Below are 17,605 nucleotides of genomic sequence, written 5' to 3' on the forward strand. Positions count from 1 at the left end.
AGATTCAGAATATGTTTTTTCGTGTTTTCCTCCTCCAAAAACTAGGTGTGTCTTGTGGTCTGGTGCGTCTTATAGAGCGAAAAATACGGTAACTTGAAAGGGAGAGAGATTGTAGGCTTGTCCACTCATTCTGGTTATGCCCCACCCATCCAACTCAGATTTGGGCTTAGACAGAGAACAAACTTACTACATGCTAAAAATGAAATTATTGTCTAAATACACACACAAGAGGGAGGCATCAGCCAACTTGACTGAATCCTGAACAGTGACACTTGTGAAGAGGACATCTTAAGAGGCCCTGGGCATGTTGACTAGTCCTGTAATTTGGGAGGATTTAAAACCATGCAACTGCAGGTGGCTAAAGGTAGCTGTGACCAATCTGCCTTGGCCTCAGCTTGGTGACATTCTCCCCTCTCAGCACCTACCCATCTGCCAAGCTAAGCACTTGCTGGGCTTGTGCTGCTATCATGCCGCAGCATCTGTCCAGTTGTGACACCTTGCATGGTGGCGGCTCACCTTCCCATTCCCCACTACAGGCACAATTTTATCTTTGTAGCAAGTCCCTACATGAACCAAAAGTTTAAGCAGAAGGCAACAGAGAGGTGGAAATGCATTGTTGCAGCTTCCCTGGACATGTTTGGTTGTGCACAGAACCTGTTTAAACTTAGAGCTGTTCACTTTTCACTTTATTGAAATGGCTGTCGAAGTAAGCTCTCTCCCCCTTCATTTCCACATTTGCCCCCTGGGTGTGAAACATACAAGCATGGTGAGGTGGAGGGAACTTTGGCTACCCTGAGAACAGGTGGGAAATTGTATCTATAAATATTAACAAAAGTAAATAATAAGCATTCGTAATGTTTAATTCCAGAGGTGGTAAGCCACAGGCCATATCAGGCGCACTAGGCCGTTTTAAATGGCCTTCTATCACAGCACTGGGCTTGGAGGAAAGTAATGGAAAGAAGATGCCTTTGCCTCCTGGCATCACTGCAGCTTCAAAAAGTCAGGATGCTTGGAGGGTCAGGGGGGAGATCCAAGGGAATTTGCGGGAGAGGCTGCACAGATGCAGAAAGAGACCAAAGGGCGGGGGGGGGGAAGGATTGAGAGTGAGTGTGAGGAGGGCTGCAAGGGAAGTCAGAGGGAAGAGAATAAATTCTGGGTTGGCAAGCCCAATGGCAATCTACCTAGGAAAGAATGGAAAATAGCATAGGATGATACGAGAAACCCTACATTACAGAAAAGGAACTAGGCAGTGGAGCCCAGGGGTGAGAAAGGATCCCAAACCCTAGTGGTACGGATCCCATCTGGCTCTTTCTTAATTTTTTAAGAATTCCTCCATCACAGCATTGGACTTGAAATCTACAGAACCTCTAGACTTCCTTTCCTTGTTGAGGTTCTGAATGGTACCAGGAATCGGGAGCTGCGGCCATTCTAAACGTCTCATTCAACAGCAATTCTGTTCCATTGAGGATCTAACACAATTTGCTACCACTGATCGCCAAATCCTTCAGGTTTTCACCAGGATTTCAGCTAACGCAGCCAAAAGATGAAACAAAATGGACAAAAGCTATGTCATAGCCAGCGTGGGATCCTTCGCTCCTCACTAGATTCTGATCCATCAAGAATTCGTGACCAGCTGAAAGGCAGCTTCCACATTCCGGCAAGGTATTGTGCTTTTAGTGTTGGATTGTAGTGTTTGAAATCAAGGTCGTCACTTCACACATTTACTCATGGCCAATTCCAGTATCTGTATAATGCAACATTAGCACGTTCACACTTCACATTAAAATGTTCCCCCCAAAACTTAACCTGTGAAGCAGGCCTAATGTTGGACTCAGCTGACATTTGTGCTTTGTCTCTAAAGTTCATGCCTGGATTTTGGAGGACAGGCGAGACATGCTCGCTTGTCAGGATCTAATTTGGTAACACAGAAGGCCATACAAATATATTAATACTTTATAGGAGCTGCAGCACATTCAAGCTTATTTGAAACTCCCTACCTACAGATTATCAACCAGGCGCCTTCACTGTATTCTTTTTGCTGCCTGTTAGAAATGCCATTGTGAATTTTAATCTTAACTTTTTCTCTGTTTTAATGGCATCAATAAAAATTTACATCTTTTTGTAAACTCTTTAAGGCCTTTTTTTATTACACTCAAACAGTGTATAAATTTCATGCAATTAAAAAAATATTAAGAAAGTTCTAGTAAAGGCAAAAAAAGTTTATTGCACTTTATCTACTGTGTCTTTTTCATCTTGGCTGCTACACCACTGCTTTTTCATACATATTTGACCACCAACCCCTTCTCCCCTCCGCCCCATTTTGCCTGCAATTTTCTCTCTGCCTCCTCTACACTCGCTTGTTTTAATTGGGCACAAATATACAAAGGCAATATCCTCATTGCTGCCCTGTCATATTCAGCACACCATGAGTGATAAGCTTAGACAACAAAGCCAAAAAATAATTGATCTACAACAGTTTGCATTATCTGATTGACAACAGAGATCACAAGTCTTATTTGCTTTTTCAGGTTACCTCATCTGAGCTCGGGGCACGTTGCTACCACATCAAATGAAGCCTCGTCTGAAGAGAAAGGGAAGAATAAATGAAAGAAAAACATATTCTCTTTGTGTATGAAATGTATACATCACCTTGAAAAAGAACCTCAACAGGCATGAAAACAAAACAGGCTTAGCCAATCTTAACAACAATTCAATAAAACATACTACAAAATTGCAGCTTTGTGGGCCTTTTTTTAAAAAAACTCCCCCTGGCCAGATATTGTACAAAGGTCTTCCTTCAGATTGCGTTGCATGTACAGATATATGTTTTCCAATAGCATAAAGATATCAAACACATGTGCACATATCCTGCCTCTGAATAAGTGCTTAAGTGCTAGCAGGGAAGGGAGATGGTGGAAGAAAGCAGCAGCAAGAATTCCTATTGGAATGAGCCTATTACTCCCAGGTAATACTCCTAGTGGAATGAGCCTATTATTCCCAGACACTTGAAGGAATCTGGACTAAAGAGTGGGGCGAGAACCCTGAGTTTTCCATTTCATCCCCACTAGTAACAAGATTTGGTTCCAATACTGTATCTATTATGTGTTCAGATATACAGCCTCTCCCATGTCACCAGACCTATTATTATTTATTTATTTTTTTAATTATTATTATTATTATTATTATTCAGCTTCACTTGGCAATCTCTATTATCAAGTGCCTCCTTACAAAAATCAAAACTACAACACCCTTGTCCGATTTTTTTTTTAAAGAGCTTTTTGATTGAGCTGCTTGATGCCACCTCACTCCAAATTTCTAAGCACCCACATAAAGTAGCCTCGCAAAGGAGGAGGAAGAATGAACCCAGCGTGACTTCCATATAAAGATCTCAGAAAGCTAACAAGCAGCTAATGTCACACTTGTCTGACTTTGCCACAAGGCACAACCAGGACCCATTCAGCAAAGGAATAGTCTGGCCACATTGGTAACCTCAAGCTTGGACTACTGTTATGTGCTGCCCTTGACATTGGTCTGGAAACCACAGCTGCTGCAAAATGCAACGGCTGGGCTACTCACTGGGGTGCTTTACTACATGCATGCTGCAACACTTTTAAATTGCACTGCTTGCCAGCTACTGAACCATGTTCAAGGTTTTGGTTTTGACTTACAAAGCCCTGAAGCACTTGGAACGAGGCTGCCTACAAGAGTGCATTCTTCCCTACTGCCCTCTTAGGATCATTGTGTTCCTCTGCTAAACAATCGCAACCTTGGTGTTTATAAGTGATTCACATGCTATTTTCAAAGCCAAGTTCTATATGGCCACAAGTGGTTTGTTTACATGCAAAATGGCGAATTTGCAGCTTAGACTATGATATGCTATGATGTTCCTGACTCTCGGGTTTCAATCCTACTGGAGATAATGAGCCATTAGGGGGTAATGAATGCCACATGCTATAATTATCTGTTCTGTGAACAAATATAGATGGCCTGTAGCTCTTGACAGTCAAATTCATTGAGTGACTCCATGCTCTGGTGTATTAATGGAAGAAAAATCCCTTCTGCCATAGCGTATTGATTATTTTATACATCTCTGTCATTTCCCCTTTTAGTGCCCTTTTCCTAAACTAATAAGCCCCAAGATGCTTAGCCTTTCTTCACAGGAAAATGCTCCAAAACCTTCATCATCTTAATTCACCTTTTCTGTGTCTGCTCCAGTCCTGCAATAACCTAAACTGAAATGGGGCCATCACCAGAACTGTGTAGAGTGTTTTCAATGTGCCTGCATAACCGATTGCTAAGAAATGCATTATGTTGCTTGCCTGTTTAAACCATGAATTACCCTTTTCACTTGCTACTAGCTGGCTTTCTGTTTTGTAACACAATTCCCTTTTCTCCCCCCTTCTCATCTTCAGCTCAGAACACTGGAATCTCTACTTTGTACAGAAATTCTTATGGTGCACCTGCTGAAGATATTAAACACAACCAGGTATGTGGCCAGAGCAATTCATTGGTTTTTGAGCCATAACAGAATCTAACACATAAAGAAAATATGAATTGTGGGGAGGGCATTTTTGTGAAACTGTTGCCAAACTCTTGGTTTACTTATTTTTCAAATTAAATTTATTTATTTTTCAAATTAAAGTGATGGCCTAAATTCACACAGTGTAATTCAAAAATATAGAATCAAAGCCATTTGAAAATAATATAGAATCAATGCGATAAACTTAGTATTATACTAGTTCCAGCACAGGAATGAGGGCATAATAATGATGTAGTCTTTAACGATAAGGAAAGCAAAGTTCAATTATTCCTACCTTTGTCTCTATCACTACCACTCCTGCAGTGTTCCTGCAAGAAGGAAATATATAATCACTTTTTCCGATCAAAGTTTGTATAAAACTATCTGATAGCAATTGTTAATTGTTAATGCTTTTTGGGGAGGGGTATTAACAATATGCATGCAAGGATTCTATAGGATTCATAATATATGAAGAACAGTTCTCTGCTTCACATTTCTTAACTATTCCCATCTAATAATAATAAATTTTATTTATACCCTGCCCTCCCCGGCCAGAGCCGGGCTCAGGGCGGCTAACACCAGTAAAATTACAATAAAAATATAATGGGGGGGATTTAAAATACAGGTTAAAATGCAATTTAAAATGCAGCCTCATTTTAAAAGTAGCCCATAGATCAAAACCATAAGAGGAGGGAAAAACACAAGGGTCAGACTGAGTCCAAACCAAAGGCCAGGCAGAACAGCTCTGTCTTGCAGGCCCTGCGGAAAGATGTCAAGTCCCACAGGGCCCTAGTCTCTTGTGACAGAGCGTTCCACCAAGTCGGGGCCAGTACTGAAAGGCCCTGGCCCTCGTTGACACCAATCTAGCCCTGGGAAATGCCAACATTTACTGGTCAAATATGGAAATGAGTGTAAAACTCAGCAGTTGCTGAAGACCATGTTCTTTTTGAGCAGCATCAGTAAATGTCACAAATATCTGTGTTATGATGCTTGTTTTGGAAATTTACCAATCTGCCATCATAAACAATAAGTAAATGTCATCTCAAGGCTAAGGAAAAAGGATTACATCTGGCCAATATAATTTAGTCTTGAGATGTATTAGTAAATGTCAGGATGCCCTGCCAAAACTTGAAGAATTTCTGGTTAATGGTGTTCTGACATTTTCTGTAACAAAAATATAGGAAAAGAAGATGGCTTCTCTTCTGCTGCTGTTTCACTGGGCTTTGCTAATGGGAGGAGCTGTGGTCTAGGTGACACATGACATTTAGCCATGATTTGTTTGAAAACTAGCTGGGGTGGTTTTTGTTGTTGTTGTTGTTGTTGCCAACAAACCACAGTGTGAGCCCCATAGCTTACAGATCATGGTTTGTTTTACCATGGTTTGGCATTATGTTTGAATTCAACAACCTTGCTTAACCATGGTTTGCTAGGCCACCTCACCCCAGACATTTGGCAGAGACACGAGAAGAGCAACTGGAAAACAAACCACTAGTTGCAGGAGTAAGCTATGAGTTGTTTGTGAGGTACCTCATGCCTTGCTGAGCAAACCTTGGTTTGAAGGCAGTAGATTATGCAGGAGATAATCCAAACATGTAAGGTCTGAACAGGAGCAAAAGACTATGGTTTAAAGGGCCAAAGGGAGGGTGTGATCAGGGTCAAGGGTCGGGTTCCAGAGAAGACAGTAGGACAAAGCAGTATCTACTTGGCTACTTGAGCAAGAAGTTGCTCAGACTGAGGGAGCAAGGCTTGTGCAACAATTATATAGAGAGAGCCCTTGGTCTGGCTAGGCTGAAGTGCAACCTCTGGCCATTATATGGGTGACACCGCAGTTCAACAGAGGTCAGTCCAATGATTCCTCCTGCCTGAGCTTCTGCATCCGACTCGCAGCATCTTACACAGCAAAGTGCACATTTTCAATCCAATTTGTTTTTCCGGCATTCTGTGTGGAAGGAACTATATTTTACCCCAGTCAAACACCAAAAAGTATCCTTACCTCTGGACTGCACTCTGCTAAACATCTTAGATCAAAAGAGCTTCTCAAAATTGAAGCCTGGGGAAAAATAATAGTTATTATTATTAGACATTTATTTGTATGCCACTTTTTGTTCCTAAAGTCCCCAAACGTAAGGGCAACGAATTAAATTACAACTGCACAAAAATACACTAAAACAAGATAATACCATCAATCATACCAGCAGTATAGATCAGCAGGATCATGAGATCAAGGGATACATCTGTTGTCATTAAAAGCAGAGCAAAAAAGAAGTGTCTTTTGTGTCTGCTGAAAAGAAGGGATCATGTTTGTGTGTCAGTGTGCCTGTGTGCCTGCTTCTAGAGTTCTTTAGTAAGTACTCAGGACTGAAAAGTTCAATACATTGGTACCTCGGGTTACAAACAGTCCTGCTTACGAACGCTTCGGGTTATGAACTCCACAAACCCAGAAGTAGGTGTCCCAGGTTGCGAACTTTGCCCCGGGGTACGAACATAATCTGCTTCCAGGGCCACGGGTTAAAAACGCTTCGGGTTAAGAACGGACTTCCGGAACAAATTAAGTTTGTAACCTGAGGTACCATTGTAATTTCAATTAGCTTGCTGCCTGAATATGTGAGGCAGGAAGCACAATGTAGGAAGTTAGCTCCTTGTCATCTTGCTGAGCTTCTGGTGTTCTTCCAATTTAATACTTTGAAAATTATCTATTGGTAGTTTATTTCTCATGCTGCTTTAACTGGAGCTTGGAAGATACAGCAGAAAAGTGCCTGGGAAAGGGAATCAGCTTTACGCTATGTACCATGAGACATTTCCGAAGCCTTTTTCTTCCATTCTTTCTCTGGTCTGCAAATGTTCTCACAGTCCCAAAAAGCTTGGTGACCCTTGCAGCAGACCCTTTGCTCTTTAACCGTCTCTTTAAGCAAAACGTCTGTTAGGAGCAGTAATCAATGCAAGTGCAAAGCAGTCCATTTAGGAAGATCAAGCAAAACAGTGCAATTAATTTGGGGGTTGGGGCTAAGAGATTATGAATGCAGCTGCTGAAATGTTGGAAGCATTCATACTGCCAGTCCTAATAAGCATCGTTAAAGTGGAAGCATCTTATCTTCCTTCCTAAATGATAGCTTGATTCCGATCGCAGCACTAATACCTAACAAGCTGGGGCTTATTGTTCGGTTGATAGGTCTCAACACAGCCAGTTCCACAGGAGCCCACTAGAAAAGATTATGAACCATATCAGCCATTTCAGAATTCAACAAGAAACTATGACGAGTCCTTCTTTGAGGACCAAGTACATCACCGTCCTCCTGCAAGCGAGTACAATATGCATCTGGGACTTAAGTCCACCGGGAACTACGTCGACTTCTACTCGGCTGCTCGGCCCTACAGTGAACTCAATTACGAAACAAGCCACTATCCTGCATCTCCGGATTCCTGGGTTTGAGATTTGGGCAAGGAAAAAACAAAAACAAAACGGCTCCGGGAACTGTGCATGTGCATGCAAACCACAAGACATTCTTTTCCTGCAAATTTAGTTTGTTAAAAGCCTGTTCCATAGGAAGGCCCTGATAACCAAGTGTGGAAAACTTTTTAAGATGCTTTTAGATGGCTAAAAGATTTGGACATTAAGCACGGGAGTGTCATTAGAAAGGGGGGAAATGTATATGTATTTCTGTATCTATATAATCCCGTCTCTCTCTATATATATAGATATAGAAATATATTGTGGGGAGGGGGGCAGCTTTGCAGTTGGCCCTTGTATGTAGAGTGTAAAACAAATAGTGCTGTATATTGAATGTGGCTGAAGGAAAGAGGGGAAGGTGCAACAGCCGACGTAGGACCAGAGTTAAGCACAAGAAAACGAATAGTTTACAAAACCTTAAGGGGGACAGCTTCTCACACTTTGTTTCCTCTCCTCATCCATTGTGAATCTAGGCTTCAAGTTGCATTTGGGGTTCCTCTGTACAGCAAGATGTTTCTTGCCTTTTGTTAATGCATTGTTGCAAAGTATTTGATGTACATTACAGATTTAAAAGAGCGAGAGAGCGAGAGAGAGAAGTGCATTGTGTATATTACACCAATGCCACAGTGTTTCTTCATCTATGGTTCTAAATATTGCTTCAATTTCAAAACTTTGAAATATGTATGAATTTCCAGGGGGGGGGAGAGGGGTTGTTTTTTTCTTTCTTCCTTTCTTTCTTCCTTTTCTTTTCCCCAGTGCGTTTTAACAAAACAAAACAAAAAAAAAAAACCAACGGAATATTTAGCAGTATTGTTCGTTCTGATATGTGAATTTGTTTGTGGCAACTAAAAAAAAAAAGGCATTCAGCAGTTTCTGACAATTAACATTCATCATTCCACACTCCTTGTCAACGAAGTGCTTTTTCACTGCCTAAAATTTTAGATGTAGATATTTGAAATAGATTTTTTCATTTATACCAGTTTTCTTTATGATGATACAGTGTTAAAAAGAAAATAAATTACAATTGATCTGTCATCCATATTTGCTAAGAATGTCTATTTCCAAGAATCCTCCATCTAAATACACATTCTTGCTTGTGTGTGTATGTCTGTGCGCGTATGTATGTCCCCCCCCCCATGTGTGCATAATATTCTGTGTGTATGTTTGTGAAGCATAAAGCGTGTTCTGTTGCAGTGTTGCCAGACATGAGAGAATTCTCATCTACCTACGAACCTCGGGGTGGGGGAGGCTCTCCACAAGATACGAGACCTTTTTCGCAATCTCGTACACAAATACATAGACTTTCAGGCTTGCTAAGTGCAGAAGTAATCTTCGGACCAACAAGGGGTGGGGTGGGGGTTAGCACAGAAGAAGTTCCCAACATCTCATACAACAGTATGAGTGGGAGAGTATGCTAGGGGTCTAACATTTCTATCTCTAGTGCAGCTATAGCAGCAGAGTACAGCAGAAAGGGATTCCTTCCCCATTTATCCAGATAAATTGTGTGCTGTTTCCCTTTAGTAGTGCTGCTGAGGACTTGTAAGGGACTGGGGGATTGTACAAGAGGAGGAGAAATCCTGATCTTCCTTTGCTTTAGGTTAGGTGTGAAGGACAGCCAATATCCTTAGGTCCCAATAGCCCAAGGTGAGGAATTTCTGAGCAATGTCTGGCATCACTGCCCCTACAAGCTGAGAGTCCTTCCTCTCTTCCCTCCCTCCCTCCCCACCACATGTGGTCTGTCCTTTTTTGAAGAAGAAGAAGAATATGAAAACAAAGAATTTTGAGACTGTGCTACTGTGGACTGATAATCTGGCCACACTGTTCCATCTGCTATTGCCTCTGTTATTTTTTTTATTTATATATGTATATATTAAATTTTTCTCTACAGTGGAAACTCCAGTATGTATCGCCCCTTCCTTGCAGTGAGAGCTGACTGACCATCATTGGGGATTCACGTGGTTATCCAGCCCCAAGTACGCTGCTTACTTTTCCCCCCCAAGGAAAGAAGGGAAAGCTTAGCCATTCATCCACAAACTCCAGTGTGAGAAAATGACTGAGCAGTTCTTTGCCAAGCATTTGAATCAACAGAGAGGTTCCGCTCCTGTGAGGCATCAAGACTTGCAAGATTAATGTAACTGCCCTAAATGTGAGTTAACACTCTTGGGCCATCTGCTAGGTGAGGTTCCGTGTTCATTCCCCACCCAAGAAGAAGTCAGAATGCAACAACCAATATGACAGAATGCATGGCTGAGAAGGAAATAAAGGTATATAACATTTCAGAGAGCAAACAGTAAATTGATATCTAAACAGTATCCTAGCCACCATTACAACCCATGAAGAATATAGACAACTTCTGTACATTGTTTAATCTGGTGTAATATAATTAATGAAAAATAATGTTTGAAATAGTGCAGCAGAGGAAGAGGGGGGCCTGGGTCTCCATCATTTGATAATTGTTGGTAAGTATTAAAATATTGCTGTTCTACATTGTATGGTAAGGTAAAGGTAAAGGGACCCCTGACAATTAAGTCCAGTCGCGAACGACTCTGGGGTTGCGGCGCTCATCTCGCTTTACTGGCCGAGGGAGCCGGCATTTGTCCGCTTCCGCAGACAGTTTTTCCAGGTCATGTGGCCAGCATGACTAAGCCACTTCTGGCTAAACCATAGCAGCGCATGGAAATGCTGTTTACCTTCCTACCAGAGTGGTACCTATTTATCTACTTGCACGTTGACGAGCTTTCGAACTGCTAGGTTGGCAGGAGCAGGGACTGAGCAATGGGAGCTCACCCCATCGTGGGGATTTGAACCGCCAACCTTCTGATTGGCATGCCCAAGAGGCTCAGTGGTTTAGACCACAGCGCCACCCACATCCCCTTACATTGTATGGTACTCATTATCATTTACATAGTGATGCAATGCACAGCCTTTTTTGGAATTATACTGCAACTACTGCAATTTAACATTTAATACCAGCAGTGTACTGGCTGCAATGCTGAACGCAGAAGGAAAATGGCCTTTGGCCAGAGTACTGGAATACAGTTATCCTTGTTGAGTCAAATTGCTTGAAGCAGATTTAAAAACACAAAAAAAGTTGGAAGAATCTGATGCTGAAGTACACACACTACATTACTATTTGCTACTACTTACGATAACATGAAGCTACATGGCCAATATAAAATTAATCAGGATTATTTTGAGTTTCTGATAAGTGATGGTCATGTAATAGGACTTTCAGGAGGGAGTCCTCCTGCGTTTGTTAGCTGTTGAGTTGTCAGGTTAATTGTTGGTTTAAGAAGCATGTGACTGGTTGGGTATTCTTAATCAATAATAATCATTTCATCTCTGCCTGATATTTTATCACCAGAGATAAGACAAGTTTTCAGAATGGCTACCTGTATTAGAGCAGAAATAAACAGATGCAGAGCTATATATTGTAATGTAGATATGGTTTGTCAGTGATCCTAGCACTGTAGTTAACTTTTCCAGGCACGCCTTTCCAATGTACAATAAGCAACCCTCTCTCCTTTTATAGTAAACTTGGGGGGGGGGAGAGATATGTGGAAATCTAGTTGGAGGAAGGGATCAGTGGACATATGTATATGAAATATATATATCTCACACCATGATTTTAGACACAAGTTGTTCCTATTTTCTTTAATTTAACTGGATGGAAATTAGACATGCACTTAAGCATGTCAGTTATCAAAAATTATCCAGTTTTAGAAATCAAATAGAATGTTACTTCGCATCAGGCATAGCAGTGTCTTTGGTAGCATTTCATACAGCGATCTGAGCATCACATTTTGACTTGGGTCTATTGTACATAGGAAAGAAATTTGCTTTGGATGGTGAGTGTGTGTTGATGTCCAGATGTGAAACAGTAATGCTAAGGGCCTGAGATGGCCACGCTTGCAACAAGATGGGATTCCCATTAGTTCCAGAAACAACAGCCACCTCTTGTCTTGCTGCTTCCCATGCCAAAGCCCTACAGGAGTAATGTACTACAATGAACTGCCGCTTTGTGGATAGCACAAGCAAGCTGTTATGTTTGGCATCCAATTCAAACAAGCTTAGATCTTAACGCTAATTAAGTAAAGTGGTTTACAATGAGAAGCTAAGTAATATAAACAAAAGACTAAAAAAAACCCACTGTCGAGAACAGCAGCAGTTATATATCTCAGCTGCTGTTTCTCTTTCTGTTGACAAGAGAACAGAATTTCTGGGCTCCGGGTGTAAAGGGACCTCTGACTTTTCCCTAGCTAATAAGAGGACCTTCTCCAATCTCACATGGGGGACCTGAATGCAGGTTGCTGGTCCATGAGATAAAATTTAGGACCTTTTTGCTCTAGACTTCCACATGCACCCTTAACATTTGATTGGGACAAGCTTGCATTTGAACAAATGGGCATGCTGCCATCATGTCTCGTTCCATCATTACTAATAATGCCTAGCATAAATACAAGCTTGACAGAGCATGGCAGATGTAGCCTAAAGAGACGTCACTTTCAAACTATCCCAGTTTAAATATTCTGAAGGTTCTGGGAAGCCGGGTGTGGACTTTTAGGTGACAACATCGGCAAATGGTTTGGAAGATGGCATGCCTGCCTATTGCCCACATTCCTATGTCATATAACACCATCAGAGGCGTGTTGGGCACGTTCTAAGAAGTTTGCTCTCACTGTTTGCTTGAGCCCAAGAGCTGAGCTAGCACTCCACACAAAAGGAGTGTAGGACATGCTCCAGAATCCTGCAATATGCAGTGGTTCTGTTGTGCAACAGATGTTCAAGCATTCCTTGCAGTCAAAACAATAAAGGCAGAATAGAGAGTAATGTAGGGCGGGGGGAACCTCTGCCCTAAATAAAATACTGGGGGGTGGAGGTGGGTAATAAGATTTTTTATAACTAAAATGCTAAAATAATGAGAGATGGGAGAACAGCTGTTTGGTGCAGGAAGGGCAGAAAGCCGAAGAGTTCAGATGTAGCTGTTGGACAAAATGTGCAAGTCTGAAAAAGGCTGGACATTTAAACAAGTTATTGAGGGAAAGGGGTAGATCTTCCCCTCCCTCCAGCGTTTTAAAAGAAGTTGGAAAGACATAGGAAAAGGACAGGCTACGCAAGGGGCTTGTGCCGCACAGGTAGATTAGATAATCCCTAAACTTTTTATTGGTTTCCCTGACTGATTTTTTTGCCAAAGGCCAAAAGCTGCATTATCATTGGCTTCCAATTTCCCTCCACCTTGCCCATTTTTTGTCCTGCAGTAGCAAATACTTAAGAGTAATATTTGAATAGTGAAACTCCAGCGACTTACCAAATCACTTTCCAGCTAGGCATACATAAATCCTTCACACCTCCCCAGTATTTAGGGGGCTTTGCAGATGGGAAGGTGGGTCAGTCAGTTGGTTGGTCTGTTGGTTTTTCAAATGTTACCACAAACTCTTGGCTGTGTCCCCCCCCCCCAGCAATGTAATAACCCACATAGAAAGAGGGATTCCAAAAATGTATAAAATGTATTTGTTGTACTGTAAAAATGTTTGATTTAAACACAGACTTCATTTTAGACGCCTAATCAACTGTGTAGATCTCTATATAAAAAGCTCATTGTTTTATTAAGATGCTGTTTATGGTCTGAAAGGAATGGTTGAGCTATTATAATACTAACAAAACTGCACTACCATGAGCAATATTAAGCTTAAAAAGTGGACATTTCAAGAGTAAAATATTATTTAAACTATATTAATATTGAAAGTACATTTTGGCAATGTATAAACACCCAAAAGTTAAAATAAATGTTGTCAAGTTAAATGGCAAAATACTACTACTACTACTACTAATAGTAATGAGAATCAACAGACTATACTTTTTCATTGTACATGTTGGTAGCATGTACAAAAGCTAACTTGAACTGAGATTTTCTATCAATAAATACTACTGTATTGTGGAGAGTTGCTGTTCATAGTGCAGTATGTGAAAAGCCAAAAGCAAGAAGGAATATATGCAGTGTTGAATATATACAGAAGACATGTCTCCTCGGTTCTCCATACATTTGGGACACATGCACACACAAAATGCTGGTGTAGCACAGTGGCGAAATGTATGATCCAGGAAACCCCTGAACTTCATAGGTCCCATGGAAGTAGCCAGCTTACTGCATTCTGTATGTTTCTGAACTCCCATCAGCTACAGACAACAATCTAAATTCATCTGGAGGGGGTATATTGACTACCCCTGTCTTAGGCAATCAACTCTTGGCCCCTTATTCATGCAACCTCATTAAATAGTCCATTAACACCAATACTTCTCCCATCGTTCTAAAGAATGCTACAGAAATCTAGCATATCATTGGTCAAGATATTGAATATGTCAGAATGATACGAAGACTGTTCCATTTACTTTAGGGTTCTCTCTAGCCACCATAATAGTGCAAACATGTTACCCCCACCCACCCTGATTTTTATCCTACCTCTTGCTCCTTTGGGGAACCTGTTTGCAGGCCAGCTCCTCTCCCAGTTTCACACAGCAGAACACAAGATGCCAGCCACTTCTTCCCCAGAAGATGTTGAAAACGAAGCATGGACAGCAATGCTCCCTGAGCAAATTTTATCCCGAGAATTGGTGCTGTTCCTGGCCAGCTGCTTCCAGTCCAGCCTGTGGCAAGGAGAAAAGGATTGGAAAAATTAGGGGCAGGAGGTATTTTCACTCCACTTAGGTCTAAGGGAAGCATCTTTGACCTGGCCCACAACCCAACACAACTGTGAAGGTATGGCCTAACCCGTCAGGAAATGTTCCTGCTGCAGAACATCTATCAACAGATACAATATGCTTTTAGGCATATACTGTGACAATGAAGAGAAGTCCTGCAAAGCAAAAATCACCAGCTTTTCTCAAACTGCAGGAAGGAAAGTATGCAAGCAAATGTGGAGGTGATAAATCTAACACAGGTCCTTTTGGGACTTTCTCAAACTTGCAAAAGTGCCATGGGTTCTAGTCACAAAATAGCTGTCATGGATTGTGCGACATAACACAAAATGGATATGGCTTAACACAAAATAACTGCTGTATCTAAACAAGCAGATAAACAGATAGAACAAAATGATGTGGGCATGACCCTGCCCCCATCAACCACCCCATCAATGGGAGGGAAAGGCATCAGCATCAGCTACCTCTGCATGCACAGAGAAAAGCTTTTTGCACCTCTGGGAACCTGGGAACTAATAGCATCACAGAAGGCTTTAAGAGAATAGTTAGGATTCAGGGGCTGTGACAACCAGGAGCAATACTTAGTCAAAACCAGGGATGAAAGAAGCTGTCAATTTTGGTTCTCCCACTTTCTAATTTTTCCAATATTAAAATCAGTTCTACAGCAATTCGTTTGAAAAAATCCTCATGAAAATTCATCAGCATTTTCGAATCACAGAACTATACAAGTGGAAGACACAACGGGGGGGGGTCGTCGAAGCCCCTGCAATGCAGGAATGTTTTACTCAATGTGGTGCTCAAACCCAGTTTAAGAGGCTCATGCTGTACTGACTGCGCTATCCATCATGGGCTTTAGTGCAAACTCCTCCAAATAAACACATTTTTGTATGCAGTTTTGACTAAAGTACACATTTTTCCAAGCCATTTCCCCCCAATACAACACATTTTTGTATTTATTTTTTACTAATGTGTTCATTTTTATGCACACTTTCACCAACTGTATGCATTTTGATAAACACTGGTTGGTGAACTACATCGCAAAATTCAGACAAGTGAAATTTTCAAAAGCTAGCTCTGTTTCAGTTCTCATATTGTTTCAGAATGTGGAGGTTTGATAGATTCACTTGCAAATGAGAACAGATTTTACTTTATTTCCTATCCCTAGTGAAAACTAAAGAGACCTTGGTAAGGATCAAACAAAAAGGTAGGTTGCAGGATATGGATGACACAGCCACAGACAAGGATAAGCATGTATTTCTTGAATTTCAGTAGGTAAAGGCAAGCAGTACTTGGTACCTTTACCTTTTGTGGGGCGGGGAACCTCACCTACTGCTTTTTGGGGAGGCTATGGAATAAATTGTTTGGATATAAATGGGGTGAGTTAGGGGTTGTGGATTTCATGAAGGGTTTTCCTTCCTGTTTCCCCATAATATGAGCAGTGGCTCAAAGGCAAATTGTGTGTCAATATGGCATCTATTAAATGGCAGGCCCACGTTTCCACTCACCTGCTGCAGCCAAGGAAGGGAAAAAAAGGAGATGTTGGATGAGGAAGTTTAAGGATAGGAAAGCAAATTAAGTACTTCTCTGGTTCAGATTACAACCCAGACTGGAGAAGAAATGCTGGGTCTTAAATTCTTGCCAGAAACTGCAATCAAAGATTAAAAATTGCTGAGATTCACATTGTGAGGCAGAGAATGCTGAATGTCAGGGACACTGCCAATTCTGCGGCTCACTGGCAACCTTCATGAAAAATAAGAACGCACTCTCTTTTAGTTCAACAAAAGCTTCCCTGACTTCTCAGCTGGCGACTGTTCTTATTTACTAATGGAAATAGCCAAGTGGTTATTTACAAGGCTGAACTAATTGCTCAAATAATTTAGAAAATCTTAGCTAAAAAAGTCTCTCCAACAAGTGGGATGAAATTGGTGCACATTCAGAGCTTTCTTAAGAGGCAAGCTAAGAACTGAATATGCAGGGTAATGCTGGCTAACCAGTGATCCATTAATTCTGCTAACACCATTTTCATGGGACCATAAGAAGCTGATACAACGTTCATCACACTGCCTGCAATTTCACTGTAAGGTTCCTATAACTGAGTTGTGTTTTGGCAATGTTTATTAGATTACATGAAAGTGAAGGTGCCCTTTGTAAAGAAACCAGGCTCCCAGCTATCTCTCAGTTAAGAAAACAGTCTGAAAACAAAACTGTGTGATCTTGATTACTTTTCTTTTTTTATGAATGCCTGTGGTTTATACAAGAAAAACCCAACTTAAATTTGCATATTAAAGAACTGCTTTCCTTATGTCGAAAAGAGCTGTGACTGCAGTAAAGGAACATTTGATATGATCATTTGTTAAAAGAAAATAAGGAAAACTAATGAACCCCAAGAGATACATTTTGCATAAGGAAAAAAGTGCCCCTTCTAAGGCAGGACATTCAGAAGAGAGATGCTCCTTATGTTCTTCTAAGAATGATCAGTCAAAGTAAATAGTGGATTGCATCACATTTTGTCGTGGGGAAGGTTCCCTTTTATTTTTGTGTTGGGAAGGTACAAAACATTAAAAGAATTGATCACAGGCATGCAAAAAGTTACCCGTTGTGGGAGAAAAACCAAATCCTCGCCTTGTGTAAGCATTGTAACAATCTGCCCTGGTTGCTTCAGTTCAGACCTTGCCAAGTTAACCTGACTGTACAGGGAGAAAGAGATTTGGCTAACAGATACCAGGTGTGGCACACAAACAAATTATGAACGACTTACAGAATTTGGTACAGATCGGCATATATTTGTGTAAATACTGTTGGTAGCTGTGGCTAAAGGAAAGGAAAGCACCGCAATCCCGTTCCAGAAATTTCACCGTGCATTGGCCAACCCATTCCCAAGAATCTCCGCTGTCGGAATGGGGCATCTGTGTCCCACCCAATATGTTGCTAGACTGCTTGGC

The 17,605-nt window shown here is 41.2% G+C and overlaps 2 protein-coding genes across 9 annotated transcripts in view; one reads left to right on the forward strand and one right to left on the reverse strand.

The window, feature by feature from the left end:
* Nucleotides 1–9,002, forward strand: part of LOC308481901 (catenin delta-2) — a 221,982-nt gene extending 212,980 nt beyond the window's left edge. For all 6 annotated transcript variants that reach the window (XM_081014726.1, XM_081014729.1, XM_081014728.1 and 3 more), the window contains 2 exons: nucleotides 4,413–4,486; nucleotides 7,689–9,002. In XM_081014726.1, coding sequence (XP_080870852.1) covers nucleotides 4,413–4,486; nucleotides 7,689–7,949 — 335 coding nt within the window. In that variant the 3' untranslated portion in view covers nucleotides 7,950–9,002. The remainder of the gene's footprint in view (nucleotides 1–4,412; nucleotides 4,487–7,688) is intronic.
* LOC308482059 (uncharacterized protein) overlaps nucleotides 1–17,605 on the reverse strand; it is a 77,008-nt gene that overhangs the window by 45,998 nt on the left and 13,405 nt on the right. For 2 of the 3 annotated variants that reach the window (XR_013988934.1, XR_013988935.1), the window contains exons 2-5: nucleotides 14,428–14,612; nucleotides 6,513–6,569; nucleotides 4,815–4,848; nucleotides 2,534–2,581 (exon numbers count right to left, since the gene is read on the reverse strand). Coding sequence is in view for 1 of the 3 variants with exons in the window: in XM_081015075.1 (XP_080871201.1) it covers nucleotides 2,535–2,581; nucleotides 4,815–4,848; nucleotides 6,513–6,569; nucleotides 14,428–14,612 (323 nt within the window). In the remaining 2 variants the exon portion in view is untranslated. Of the gene's footprint in view, nucleotides 1–1,997; nucleotides 2,043–2,533; nucleotides 2,582–4,814; nucleotides 4,849–6,512; nucleotides 6,570–14,427; nucleotides 14,613–17,605 lie in introns of all 3 variants that reach the window. The other variant, XM_081015075.1, reaches the window with a different exon arrangement.

This window comes from Podarcis pityusensis, assembly GCF_964106645.2.
Source record: "Podarcis pityusensis genome assembly, chromosome: 7".
NCBI classification, from domain to species: Eukaryota; Metazoa; Chordata; class Lepidosauria; order Squamata; family Lacertidae; genus Podarcis; species Podarcis pityusensis.